The sequence below is a fragment of the Schistocerca serialis genome, chromosome 5 (assembly GCF_023864345.2).
Source record: "Schistocerca serialis cubense isolate TAMUIC-IGC-003099 chromosome 5, iqSchSeri2.2, whole genome shotgun sequence".
NCBI lineage: Eukaryota > Metazoa > Arthropoda > Insecta > Orthoptera > Acrididae > Schistocerca > Schistocerca serialis.
Window position 1 is genome coordinate 210,485,917 of NC_064642.1, and position 13,864 is coordinate 210,499,780.

The window sequence follows — 13,864 nt, forward strand, 5'->3', positions numbered from 1 at the left end:
GGTTTTAAAATATGTGTAATCTTTGTTGAACGTCACCAAGTGCTCTCATTCTCAAGTACTGGATATTTGGGCGCCACCATTTACTCTGCCTCAAGACAGACACATAGTTTATAACTTATACGGAAGATTATACCCCTTAGTGAGAAGATTATGACAACATTAAAAATTTTAAAATCAGGTCTTCCATTACGTGATATACTGAAATCGAATTTTTGTTGACCCTATGCTGCAGTTGGTACAGGGTTCCAGGACAACGTTTTTAGTATGATAGATATATTGATTTACGATGGCATAAATATTTCTATTCAAAATGATTAATTACAAATATTCTACATATTTAAATATAAATTTCTAAATTAAACTTCGTTCAATTTTTCAACACAGTTTCGCATAGCATATCATTTTTAACTGTTTCCGATTCATGCTTCACTTGGTGCTTGGGAGATTTATGTATGGCGTACCGTTTCTGACCAGTTAACGACATTAATGAATAAATTTCATAACACGAATGTATACATAAACATATTTGAATACCATTGTTGCTCATTGCATCATGTAGTCTATTAATGAGTGTTTGTGCGAATTCGCTCGAATTTAATTAAAATGAATTACTTAAGCAATTAGAATGTTTTCGCCTGTAGCACCTGTGTAAATGTTCAATTGTGCCGGCAATAAGTTAATATGACAGCAATCCTGAATGACTCCCACGTGCAGCTCGTTTGTAGTGATAGCAATTTGTATACAGGTACTGGAGTTATGAGTTTACAGTAAATTGTGCTACTTAATTTTCTTCATCTGCCTCTAGATCGTGATAGAATATTGGTGGCTGCACCGTTGAATTTATTACTGATTGGCTACTCCCATTTTTTTTTTTCAATTATAGTTGTGTCCGCCAAGCATCGCCAAGCGAGTTTCCGTGAATGGTTACTGTGACAAAGAACTTCGAATACTCCTTATGAATCACCGTCGTCTCACGAGTGCATATATCAGCCGACCACCACCCGCCACTCAGATATATCCGCTGACTGGGCGTTTGGTATATAGCTACGACCACGAAAGGGGAAACGGTATGAAAAACTTAAAAAATTTTTGAGAATGTGCGCCACACAAAAGAGGAAGTAAACCATTTTGTTTTACTTTTGTTTTGTCTAAGGTAAGTGTCGCTTATTAAAACCAGCTCCCCCGTTAACTCTGAGCGTAGGATGCTGTTCATAATATGTAGCAGTTCTGATGCAAGCTTGTTGGCACCCTTCTTTCCCTCTATTTCTTAATATCTGTACATTTGACACTTGTTGTTCTCAAATCGTCTTCCCCAAAGACATAAATAGCATAACTGATTCATGTAGCATACAACTCTTGTTGGTAAATGTAGAAGAGCTAAATGCCGCCTAAAATCAATCGAGATGCAGTAAACTTTTCCTTGCCTGGTTTCATAATAAATGCTCTTGTTTCATTCAAGAAACCTCGACTTTTCTGAGGTGAACAGCTTTCTGTACTTCTCTCCGTATCTTATTTAGCTGAGTTTATTCTTTGCTGAAGTTAATCACATTCTTTGCAAATGTCAGATCTGGGACATCCACCAATGGCTGTTGAAAGTTTTAGAAATCTGTAAGTATAATTAGGAGGGCTCATTTATTCGGTATACCTCAAGGACATCGTCATGAACATCCTTGACAGTGAGGTCTTCTAGCAAAGAGCGCCTATTGAACTTATCTCTGAGTGACTAATAGGATTTCCAACTATGGAAGTACGTGATACGGTTCTCAATTACCTTCACAAGCGTTCTGGTGATTCGCGTGGCCGGTTGGAATATTTACCACGATTTTCTGTTGGAGAGCTCCCACGATGAGCTAAATTATTTTGCAGGCTTCTCAATCTGTCGTAATTGACTCCATGCAAACTCAAAAAAGCATTTTTGCAAACATCAACATCATCTCCTTTAGCTGCACTTTGTAGGTGAATGTCGCGGCCCGATATGTCACATCGTCTTCCTCATCCACTCTTGGTCATACATCCGACGACTACCACCACCTTGTTAAAGTCTTCACTGATCTTGCGCCCGACGTCTTCCCAATTTCTCAAAACAGCGCAGCCTCGAACGTCTAGCCAAAACCAGACAGAAGAAAGCTGATTATCTTTTAAATGGTTCAAATGGCTCTAAGCACTATGGGACTTAACATCTGAGGTCATCAGTCTCCTAGACTTATACCTACTTAAACCTAACTAACCTAAGGACAACACACACATCCATGCCCGAGGCAGGATTCGAACCTGCGACCGTAGCAGCTGCGCGGTTCCAGACTGAAGCGCCTAGAACCGCTCGGCTACAGCGGCCGACTATCTTTTAAAGATAAGCTGATCAGAGACTGCACTTTCCTTAGGTACGACAGGTATATCACAATCAAAGGAATAGTAGGAACTAAAAATAACAATTATGATAATTAAAGTTTTCATTCGTACTGGTTTTGCCAGTACAGTACTAGTTCTCTGACCAGAGTCCTGGATTGTTGTGAAGTAAAACTAATACGATTGTGAAATAAAACAGCAGAATGCATTTTAACATCAAATATACATTTTGCTTTGCAAAATTACTTTTATAGTATAAATAAAAGTACTTTTTATGGAATTCTTTTTCTTAAATTTAAAAGAAAAGTAAAGACAAATAGCGATAAATTTGACGCCACAGCTATTTCAAATGTACTAGTTTGGAATTTTTAAAAGTGATCTCCTTATGACAGTGTATGCCATTCCAATGAATAATGGTAATATAATAAATACTTGATACTACGTACCTGCAGTCCTCTCCTGTAGTGCGAGCTGGTACCAATTTTCCGACGAAATTAATGTGTTTTTCATCACGCACTTTGGCATCAAGAATATTATCCTGATTTTCGTCTTTCTTGCTCTCTTCGGTTACCACTCTGTACCATTTGTGTCAATATTGACTTCAAAACCTGGAGAATAGAGGTATACCTTACAGGAGTAAGGGCAATTGTAAACCAAGTGTAGCGTGTCAGTGGTTTATCGGGTCTTCAGCAGAGCGCTCTCGCGGCAGTTGCCTGAAGCACCACTGACTAGTGGTGTTCCTGCTAACAACAGTCCAGACTTGTGCGAGTTTTGCAGAATCGCCGTATTTTTAGAGGCTTATACACTACGACTTGAAATCGTTTTCAGAAAAGCGGTTGTGTAATCACGTGTGTAATGTTCAACGCTACATGATGGCGCCTCTAACTAATTTTTCGATTTTTTTTGATTGGTTGGGTTTCTGCTAGCAACCCTCAAATGCTTCCTTAGGATACCAATAAAATGTTTCAGGGGTGAGACAAATTTTGGAATGCCAATTTTTAGTGTTGGAGCCATCACTTTTACTATAATTCCTTTAAGATAACTTCGTAGTAAGATACTAATTACAGATTTGGGGATATTGCCAAAATGCTATGTTGCTGATTTCCACACACTGTTTAAACTAGAGTAATATGATCTATCTGATATCTCTACTAATACAAGTTTAGTGCAATTAAACGTTTATATATTTTTAAAATTTAAATTCAACAAGATATTAATACGATCTCTGAGAAAAGGTAGAGGATGTTGCTAAAAATGAGAGATGTGATACTGCGAGAAGAATTTAGCAGAATGCTCTAAGTCCAAAATCAAAACGAAGCACCTGGGGAAGAGGACTTACCTTCAGAATTACTGATGTCCTTTGAAGAATCATTCGTAAAAAGAAGAAAAACCTACTCCACATGCAGGGTATACGAGAGAGGCTAAATGTGCTCAGACTTCAACAAGAATGAAATAACCACAATTCCTAAGAAGGCAGGTGTTGACAGGTGCGAAAACTACCACACCACCAATTTAATAAGTCTTGGCTGCAAAATATAGATATTAATTATTTACGGACGTACAGAAATCATGATAGAAGCCGACCTCGGAGAAGACCATTTTGGACCCGGAGAAATGTAGGTACACACACGGCAATAATGACCTTACGGCGAATCTTAGAGAGAAAAAGGCAAATCCATGTTTACAGTACTTTTAGATTTAGAGAAGCCGGCCGGAGTGGCCGAGCGGTTCTAGGCGCTACTGTCTGGAACCGCGCGACCGCTACGGTCGCAGGTTCGAATCCTGCCTCGGGCATGGATGTGTGTCATGTCCTTAGGTTAGTTAGGTTTAAGTAGTTCTAAGTTCTAGGGGACTGATGACCTCAGAAGTTAAGTCCCATAGTGCTCAGAGCCATTTGAACCATTTAGATTTAGAGAAAGCTTTTGACAGTGTTGACTGGAATACACTCTTTAAAACTCTAAAGTTAGCAAGATAAAATACAGGGGGCGAAAAGTTATCTACAACTTCTACACAAACCAGAATGTAGTTAAAAGAGTCGAAAGGCATGAAGGTAAGTGTTAGTTGAAAAAGAAGTGAGACAGTGATGTAGCCTATCCCCGATGTTACTCATTCTATACACTGACTAAGCAGCAAATGAATCCAGCGAGCAGTTAGCAAAGAGAATTACAGTTTAGGGAGAGTACACAAAAACATTGAGATTTATCTAAGATATTGTAAGTCTATCAGAGATGAAGAAGGACTTGTAAGGTCAGTTTAACGGAATGGGACTGTTTCTTGGGAATACGATATAAGCTGAACATCAACAAAAGTTGAACAAGGTAAATGGAGTTTAGGATAATTAAATCAGATAATCCTGAGGCAATTAGATTTTGAAAATGGGACACTGAATGCAGAAGATGAGTTCTGCCGTTTGGGAACAGAATAAAGGACGATTGCCTAGTTAGTGGGGATATAAAATGCAAACTGCCCATGGCAATAGAAGCATTTCTGAAGATTAGGTATTTGTTAACATCGAACATAAAAAGACGATGTAGCAGCAGCCTAGCAATTACAGGACAAATGTTTCTGAAGTAGAGTTATTTGTTGACGATGACAACAGAATTGAGTGTTAGATAGTCTTTTCTGAAAGTGTATATCGGAAATGTAGCCTTGAATCATGGAAGATCAGCAATGCAGACGAAATGACAAAAGACGTCTTTGTAATGTGGTGTTACAGAAGAATTCCTAACGTTACGTGGGTGCCTGAGTAATTAATCAAAAGTTGCTGAATATAATTGGAGAGAAAGAGCTACACGACAGAACGTGGCCAAAAGGAAGGATAGGTTGATTCGACATATCATGTAGCATCAAGCAAGAGATAATGTAGTAATGGGAGTGCGAGGGGAAAATTGGAGATGGACTACAGAAAAATTGGGTAAGTGGAAGTAGGTTTCACTAGTTAAGAAGAATTATAACACCTGCACGACGTAGCCTAACCTGGAGATATGTATCACACTTATCTACCAACAGGAGACCACAACTACAATGGACGTCAAACGTATTTCTTGACCAAATTTGTGTGCTATAAGAATGATAGATTTAATATGGACAATTTCAAAGAACAGGGATTTCCTGTTTGAAATCTAACAACTTTTTCAAAAAAAAAAAAAAATCAGTCATTTCGATGTTCCATCAAAATTCCAGATAAAGTGAAAATTTTGATGCTTTACAGGCGATATATCGCATTGCTGACAATACTTGCATGACATACTGAAAATTTGATATGTTTATGTCTCAGATGGGTGAGAATGTGCTCTTGTGGTACAAACGAAAATGGTAGATCCAATGAGTCCTGCTGTACACAAGCCACGAAAAAATACTGGGAGTCCTCACCGACGGCACTTTTGAAGAAGGACCTCAAGGGGATTAACGGTTGTATACTCGAAGTGCCATCATATTTCAGCAACAAAATGTCGTGATGTATTGAAGTACTGCCGCACTTCCACCAAATAATATGCTTTATTCTCGTCGTTTTGGTGCTCGCGCAGGGAAGATGATCAATTCCGGACGATGACACGTCCTCAAGTGAGGTGTGGGAAGGGAGGGGGAGATTGCAAGGTGGCAGGGGGGAGGGGAGGGAGGAATCTGTTATCTGAGGCCATTAACGTGTTACCTTTCTGAAATCGATCTTAGTGACATGAGGAAAGTCGTATTATCATTATACGAGAAACAGACTTAATGAACAACCACGAAAGAATGTAAAATAGCTATGAGAGACAAGAGTGTTTCTTTGCAATACCCTATAGTTTGAAAATTTTCCATTTACTGTAGGACTTTTAGTGTTTGTTATATCCAAGAGGGTACCAAGGGTTAACAGACCACAATGGAAATGTAAATACATAAAGATAAAATACTCACACTGAAAGTACCCTAAGAACTTCTGCTAGAGACTAAGTAAGTTTCGAACACCAGTTTACCTCTAGTATCGTCATGATCCTCAAATTAAATCACAGGCCCATCAAGGACGTTTTGAGACATTGTAAACTGTATACACAGTGAAGTGACAAAAGTTATGGGATACCTTCAAATATCAGGTCGGACCTTCTTCTACGGGCCATAGAGCAGACGCTCGGCGTGACAAGGACTCAACAATTCGTTGGAAGTCCCCTGCAGAAATACTGAGCCATGTTGCCTCTACAGCCATCCATAATGGAAGAAGAGTTGCGGTGCTGGAGATCTTGGACGAGTTGATCTCTCGATTATGTCCATAAATGCTCGATGGGATTCATGTCCGACGATCTGGGTGTCCTAGTCTTTCAATCAAATTGTCCAGAATATTCTTAAAAGAAATCGCCAACAACTATGGTCCTGTGACACGCCGCACTGCCCTCCATAAAAATTTCATCGTTGTTTGGGACCATGAAGTTCATCAATGGCTGCAAATGGTCTCCAAGTAGCCTAACATAACCGATAACCCAGTTCATTCCATGAAAACACAATCCGCACCATTATGGAGCCACCAGCAGCTTCCAACAGTCGCTTGTCGGCAACCTGGGCCCGTGGGTTCGTGGGGGCTGCGCCACACCCGAAGTCTACCACCAGCTATTACGAACTTAAATCGGGACTCGTCTGATCAAGTCACGGTTTTCCAATCGTCCTGGGTCCAACCGATATTGTCACGAGCCCAGGAGAGGCCCTACAGCCGATGTCGTGAGTCAGCAAAGGCACTCGCGTCGGTCGTCTGCTTCCGTAGCCCATTAACGCCAAATTTCGCCGCACTGTCCTAATGGATATGTTCGTCGTACGTCTCACATTATTTTCTGTTATTATTTCACATAGCGTTGCTTGTCTGTTAGCAATGACAACTCTACTCAAACGCCACTGCTCTCAGTCTTCAAGTGAAGGCCGTCGGCCACTGCGTTGTCCGTGATGAGACTTAATACCTGAAATATGGTACTCTCGGCACACTCTTGACACAGTGGATCTCGGATTACTGAATTCCCTAACGATTTGTGAAATGGTATCTCCCAGGTGTCTAGCTCCATCTAGTATACCGCATTCAATGTCTGTTAAATTCCTTCGTGCGGCCATAATCATGCCAATGCACTGCCCTTTTATACCTTGTGTAAGCGATACTACCGCTATTTATATATGTGCGTATCCCTATCCAACGACTTTTATCACCTGAATATGTAACGGAGTGTATTTCCACGTGGAACTTCTGTTCCTTGAGCTGTGTATGTCCTTAGACAGTTTGCCTATGCATCAGGCTTACCATCTGCGTAATTTGGCTGTGTCTGCCCAGTACATACAGTAAAGACCAACAATATAAGAAAAAACTTATCCAATATCTGAACTTCGGAAAATGATCATTTGCGTTATGGTGTTTTGGTGAGTCTAGCAGTGGTACTCAGCATTGTTTACCTGCGCATCAGAGAAATTTTGGGCTTCTTGAAGCAGCCATACCAGGATAGGCTTCCTTTCTCGGCTTGATGGCACGGATGGATACGGCTGCACTGACGAAATGCCCTGCATCCCAACGGAGCGACAGTCATTTGTCAAAATGAGCCCCCAGCGCTCCCACTGATGACCAGAATTGCTCGTTGGTGCGTCTGGGGGATGCGTGCTGGGCCAGATTGTTTCCGATACCGGCCAGTGGGGGCCAACCCGGGCCAATTGAGGCGTAATGCAGCAGCGCATGTAGCGGTGACGTTGATAAAGTGGTCCCTTCCTGGCTGGAGGGTCGCTGGGGCACGGGGGCGCGGACGCGGACGTAGATGCGCCAGTCCTGTCTGACGACGCCGCGATGAACGCGGCCGAAACCATCACGCTCGAGTTTTTGCAGGACCTCCTGGGCGGCGGAGACCCTCCGGTCACCGTCACCAGCTTCCAGGTATGTCCCACATTGCCACTAATTTCCTGGTATATCCCACCCTACCACTAACTTCCAGACATGTCTGACCCTGTCATCAGCGCCTCTCGCTGCTTCCAGCCACGTCTAGCGGAAGAAGTGTTTGACTGTGACGACTTATAGTACATGACATACACGTTCAGTCAATCTTGGTTTGGTGCTCCATGTTCTTCAGGCGTTGCTAACGTTCTCTAGTACTGCATGGGACGCATGCACTGAATGCATTTAAGTCTAATAGCTGCTAAAGCAGGACGCAAGATTTGTTTGCGTTGCAAATGCTGTCATATTCCTATAAGCGGAGGAAGTCATTGTGCCAAATGGAGCCTAAAGATCATGTAACACACGTTTCATTGTACAGTTTGAACATAATAATTGATCTCGTCGACATCATTCAAGAAGCAATGACGTGAGCTCATTCCCACTACAATAAGATGATATCCAGGGGCGGCGAACACAGTGCAGTGGTTTCAGTTAAACTCCACTTCCACTGCGGAAAGTGATAGCTAGCCAGAGATAAACGAAAATGTCTAAATACGGAGCTCTAAAAGTTCACAGTGTCATAAGCAGTGAGTAAGTTCTGAAGTCATCTACTTGCTGTGGCGTGTTGCACTATATTCCACTTGCTGAAGTGTTTCGCACAGGGAACAAGCTGTCGTACAAGTGTTAGTTATAGTTAGTTTCACATTCCATATATCATGATGTGGAACGATTCATTTTACATTCATGTGTAAATATGGCTTCACTTTTTTGCTCATGTACATATTAATTCCTATCCATTAACGCTACATACTGCATAAAAAGTATACGGTATAGGAAGAGTTGTCAAGTTTAACTTTGCTGTTTGGTGGATATTTAACATTTCTGGGCTGGTGAGCACACATTTTGGTGGAAGCATTGTTCACCCATTTTTGGCCTAAGATCAACCTTAACGTAGCACAACAAATCTTACTTTTTCGTCTGGTATTGTAATTATGTCCATCATTTTCGTTTTGAGCTGCAATGAGTTATTTATTATAAATTTGGATTTATGTTCTTCATTATTCGTTCTGAGCGAGAGAGAAGGTGAGCAGCGATTGTATAATTCACGTTCATAACTCACTGGAAGTAAACGTTCCCTGAGATTCTTACTATATAAGACCCCACAAAGCATTTACGAGATGAAACGTGTCCACAAGACGATTGCAGGTGCGAACTACATATTATTTTTACAGAACTTTTTGAGTAATGAAAATTTTCTTTCTTAAAATTGAGGTACCTCAGAACTTTATTCCATAGGATCTTGCTAAATTATAATATGAAAAATATGTTAAATCAGTGATTTGTTCCACCCCAAATTCTGTAGTTATTCAATATAAAAATCTGCTTGAACTGATTTGGTTTACGAGTTGAAGAATATTTCTCTTCACAGTTTACATTTCCATCAATGTGCACAACATAAAATTTTGAAGTTTCCACCCCAATTATTATTTCCCCATCATATATTCCATTTTTCATTGCTGTACTAATTGCTCTAATTTAGCGATGTATTTCATGCTTCAGAAAAGACAGTAAATATTATGTGGGAACAACTTTTTACTACCCTTTCGGAAACACCATAAAATCCAGATGAGATTTTATTTTCAGAGGGGAAAATGGTTTGGACAACTGTTTGATTGAATTGTATGAGAGTTCCTTTTGTGGCATACTTCTTTGATTTTTCTTTTGAAGTGCTCGTCTTGATTTACGAACTACATTTCAGAGCTGCTTAGACCTATTACCTGTAACTGATCATTTATAGCATTTCCATTTGAGTTAGTAGTTACGTTATACTGCTCTGTGGCTTGTTCTCCTATATTTCGTTTCCCTGCATTTACCATAGATTTACGTCTGTTGTTGGAGTTACTTATTTCTTGCACAATGTGCATGTTTTTCGCTTTTTTAATAAAATTAGTACTATTTTTGAGTATCTTTTCTAGTGTGCAACTACTGCAGGATTTCACTTTTATTGGCAACAGATACGTTTCCCTTTTGCTTCCACAAGATACGCATATCTCAGGAGCGATTCAAGGCTTTTTGCATGGCTGTTTATTGTTCTTCCTGATTGGTTTATGAGGAAGGCTTCTATCAATTAATAATATAAATTTGTCAAATCATAGATTAAATTTTATGTCAGCATTTGGTTCGTTATAAAAATTTGTTCCCAACCGTCTATTGTATACTGTCCTCAAAAACTTTGGTCTTGGAGTCACTAATTATTCTAACTGATTTCCAATTATGGGAATCTATACTGTAGGTAATCGTCTTGTTTACCCTAACTCTATATCATGATCAAAGAGAACATTTGTTCCTAGGTACACAGTTATTTTCATGTTGCGAGATTACCATGTTGGAAAGTTAATTACTGACATTAAACTGTAGGAGGCAAACAAGGTTCCTGGATTATTTTTCCTGTCAGTATCACTTGGGAAATATTCACTGAAATCACCAAACACTACTAACTGATTGTTATTATCTGACAGGTAACATAGTAAGGAATCCATATGGCCCACGAACAGTTCTAAATTTTCGAGTGGGGCTCTATATACAGTTACAATTAAACGTGAGCTGCTTTTCAATGCTAAAACATAAGCCCACACTTGTATGCGGTGAGATCTAGGAAATTCCCTCATTTCAAATTTTCGAATTTGTGTACTGTCCTTATATATGTAGCTACTCTTCCTCCAAAACATCTTTCACTCGCGAGTCTAAAACGAGGAGAATGAACTGTTGCTGCCATTGTACCTCTAGGGGAAGATCTCTGCCATTTGAATTGTCTCAATGTGAACCAAATTTAGACATCTGTGAGATGATCAGTCTACAAAATTGTAATTTTGTTACTGTTTAGTGCTACAAACCCCGGTTAATGTTTAAGAGCTTTTCTAATTATAATTCAGCAGTATGAAAACTATACCATTGGCGACTTATAGATTTATGAGTTATCTGTTTCATTACTGCACAATACTTTTATAACTGATCTTTTTTCTTCGTTGGATGCTGGGACTGACAGATGACAATTAATCAGACAGATAGAGCATTTCATGAACTGTTGGGTATGGAATCAATGAGCAGGTAAATGTCCAAAAATCTTTCTTTTCATTTCGACCTTCAGCAAGGGATCAATTTCTGAAGTTTATATCCTTGTTGAATGCTATTCTTAGTGTCGTATTTTTTAGTAATGTCAACAATCTTTTAATTTACTTGGCCCTAATATTTTCATCATTGCATATGGATATGAGAAGTATGGGACTACCAGTTTTATATCATTTTACCTTCATTTGTCTCAGTAAGGTGTCTCTTCTGCTGTTCCTATCACGCTAATTATTCCTGAATTCGGAAACAAATTCCCTACCAAGTTATTACTTCTTTTACGTATTTCTCTTCGTACCTGCTCATTCCAAAAATTCTCAAGTTCCCTTTATCTCTCCCTGCAATGTTTGACATCCTACAGCAACATTACATTTCCTATGCTTCCATTTCTTACGGTTTCAGTTTTTTTTATAGTCCAGATAATAATTTTTTCGCCGTTTTACCTCAGATGTAAAGTTTCAGCATCATCTACCTGTAACCTATGTCAATAACTGACGACAGGAGGACCTTTTCTTGAAGGAAGTTTCTGTCGTCTGATACAATATGTTTACTGAGTGTTCCTCCCTTCAGACATGAAAAATGTTGCTTTCTCAACATAAGAAAGCTTTCATTTCTTCTGCTACATCTTCCGAAATATTGACGTTTAGCAGTCCGGTATTCTCTCTTCCACACCTCTTCGTAACTTTGTTCTCAGCTTCGTTTATCGTTAATCCAAATTTTTTGGTATTGCTTTACACCAGTGTGTGTTCGCCTTGTAAACTTACTTCCGCTCTGATCAGTTTTTGCATGTCACTCATTGGTCCTTCTACAAACGAGCAGAAGAAAAATATTCTTAAAATCATTAATTGTCTTCCACCGTTACTCTCGGTTTTTTTTTATTATTATATTCTTAGGATACCGGACATCTCGTCTTATCATGCATTCTCGAAGGTCCCGTTAAGATTCAAAGTTTTCTAATTCTGATTTGAACTAATATCTCTTCAGTAAATTTATTCGATTTTTTTAAAAAGTAAATGCATTTCCTTCGTTTCTTGTGTCTAGACTTCACAACACACATCTAAGCGAAAATACCGACAAGTGTTTAAACTGAAAAAGCTAACGCATTCTGCATTTCACACGTCCTGTTTTGCCATTCTGTAGACGAAGATAATGCACCTTCTCAAATTTAATTTACATTAAATTCTACGCTTTCAGCCAACTGAGCAGTATTTTTCCATGGCAGTGTGCAATACTTTGGGAACTCACAGTCACGAGTAAGTTGGAATTTGAGCAAAGCGAATCCTTCAAACATAATGCCGAAGTCCAAACAAAAAGGATGGTATGCTTCTGTGACTTTCATAAAACAACTGAAATCAGTTGAAGAAATGCAGTTCTTCAATTTATTTTCTATCACGGTACGTTCTGACCGATTTTTATATATATTTATATGGTCGGGGTAATTTGATCACAGTTAAATTTATTGACAGCCGGTTGTTATTGACCCCCTACGCTGTAATTAAATGCAATGCCAAAATGAGGTACACCACAATGAGCTCACAACAAGACTTGATATCTGTGGATGAATAGTTATTACTCTGCTAGCATTCGTCCGTATTGGTCGGGTGCTACCAAAAAGGCAGCAGTATTTTAAGTACGACTATATCAACTAATGCAAAAAATGAAATTGACCTCTTCGGTCTCAAATCAAAGCAACAATACTCAAAGATTCAAGAAAGTCTGTCTCACTGGAGTGGATCGAATTATTACACCCAAATTCTTAGCTGATGTCGGTGGTGATCGAGCCTCAAGCAATCTTTCTAATCGCTGTTATGGATGAAATTTTAATCACCTCCATTTATTCGTCAATGGAAGAGACAGATGGCAGGGTAAGAGTCATTTATGATCACCAGGTTATCCTCCAATGTTATTACTGACGTCTGAAAGTTGTTGACAGCCTCTCGTTGAGCGAAAAGATATGACGATGTTGACCGAGTCTGATAAGCTCGCTCGACACAATCGTGCTAATCGAGAGGTGAGGGCCATGTGCCGGGACTGTATTTCATCCTGTCCTTTTCATTTCACGCTCAAATACAGCAACACCAACAATACAACACTAAACTGCACCAGGCATCGACACAGTTATCTACACGAAACGATACACGCTCGAAGCTCGACACCTTATTTCTGGAAGGTAAAGACACACCGCCTTTACTAGTTCGCGGCTCTACACAGAATTTTGACTCTGATGATTAAACTAATCCTTATAGTACTTTTCAGCAGAACCTACAAATATAGAGGAGAATTATTTTCTATAGTTACAGGAATCAGAGAAAACTTTAATTCAGAAGATTGTGGATATGAGTAACTAGGTGTAATCAATAATTCAGTTGAGAGTTATTTTTCCTTAGAAGTAAGAGACGTATTCCAAAAATAAGGTCCTATGAGCAGTATGTAACGGAAGGGTAGGCCTGAATGAAGTTTCACGCATGCACCGCTGTATATCGACTCTTTAGGAAACAACTGCAGGGTTGGTCTGAGCAGATA

The 13,864-nt window shown here is 39.5% G+C and overlaps 1 protein-coding gene across 2 annotated transcripts in view; it reads left to right on the forward strand.

Annotated features, from left to right (window-relative positions):
- Nucleotides 1-8,125: 8,125 nt before the first annotated feature.
- Nucleotides 8,126-13,864, forward strand: part of LOC126481084 (uncharacterized) — a 319,354-nt gene continuing 313,615 nt past the window's right edge. For both annotated transcript variants that reach the window (XM_050104582.1, XM_050104583.1), the window contains exon 1: nt 8,126-8,218. In XM_050104582.1, coding sequence (XP_049960539.1) covers nt 8,132-8,218 — 87 coding nt within the window. In that variant the 5' untranslated portion in view covers nt 8,126-8,131. The remainder of the gene's footprint in view (nt 8,219-13,864) is intronic.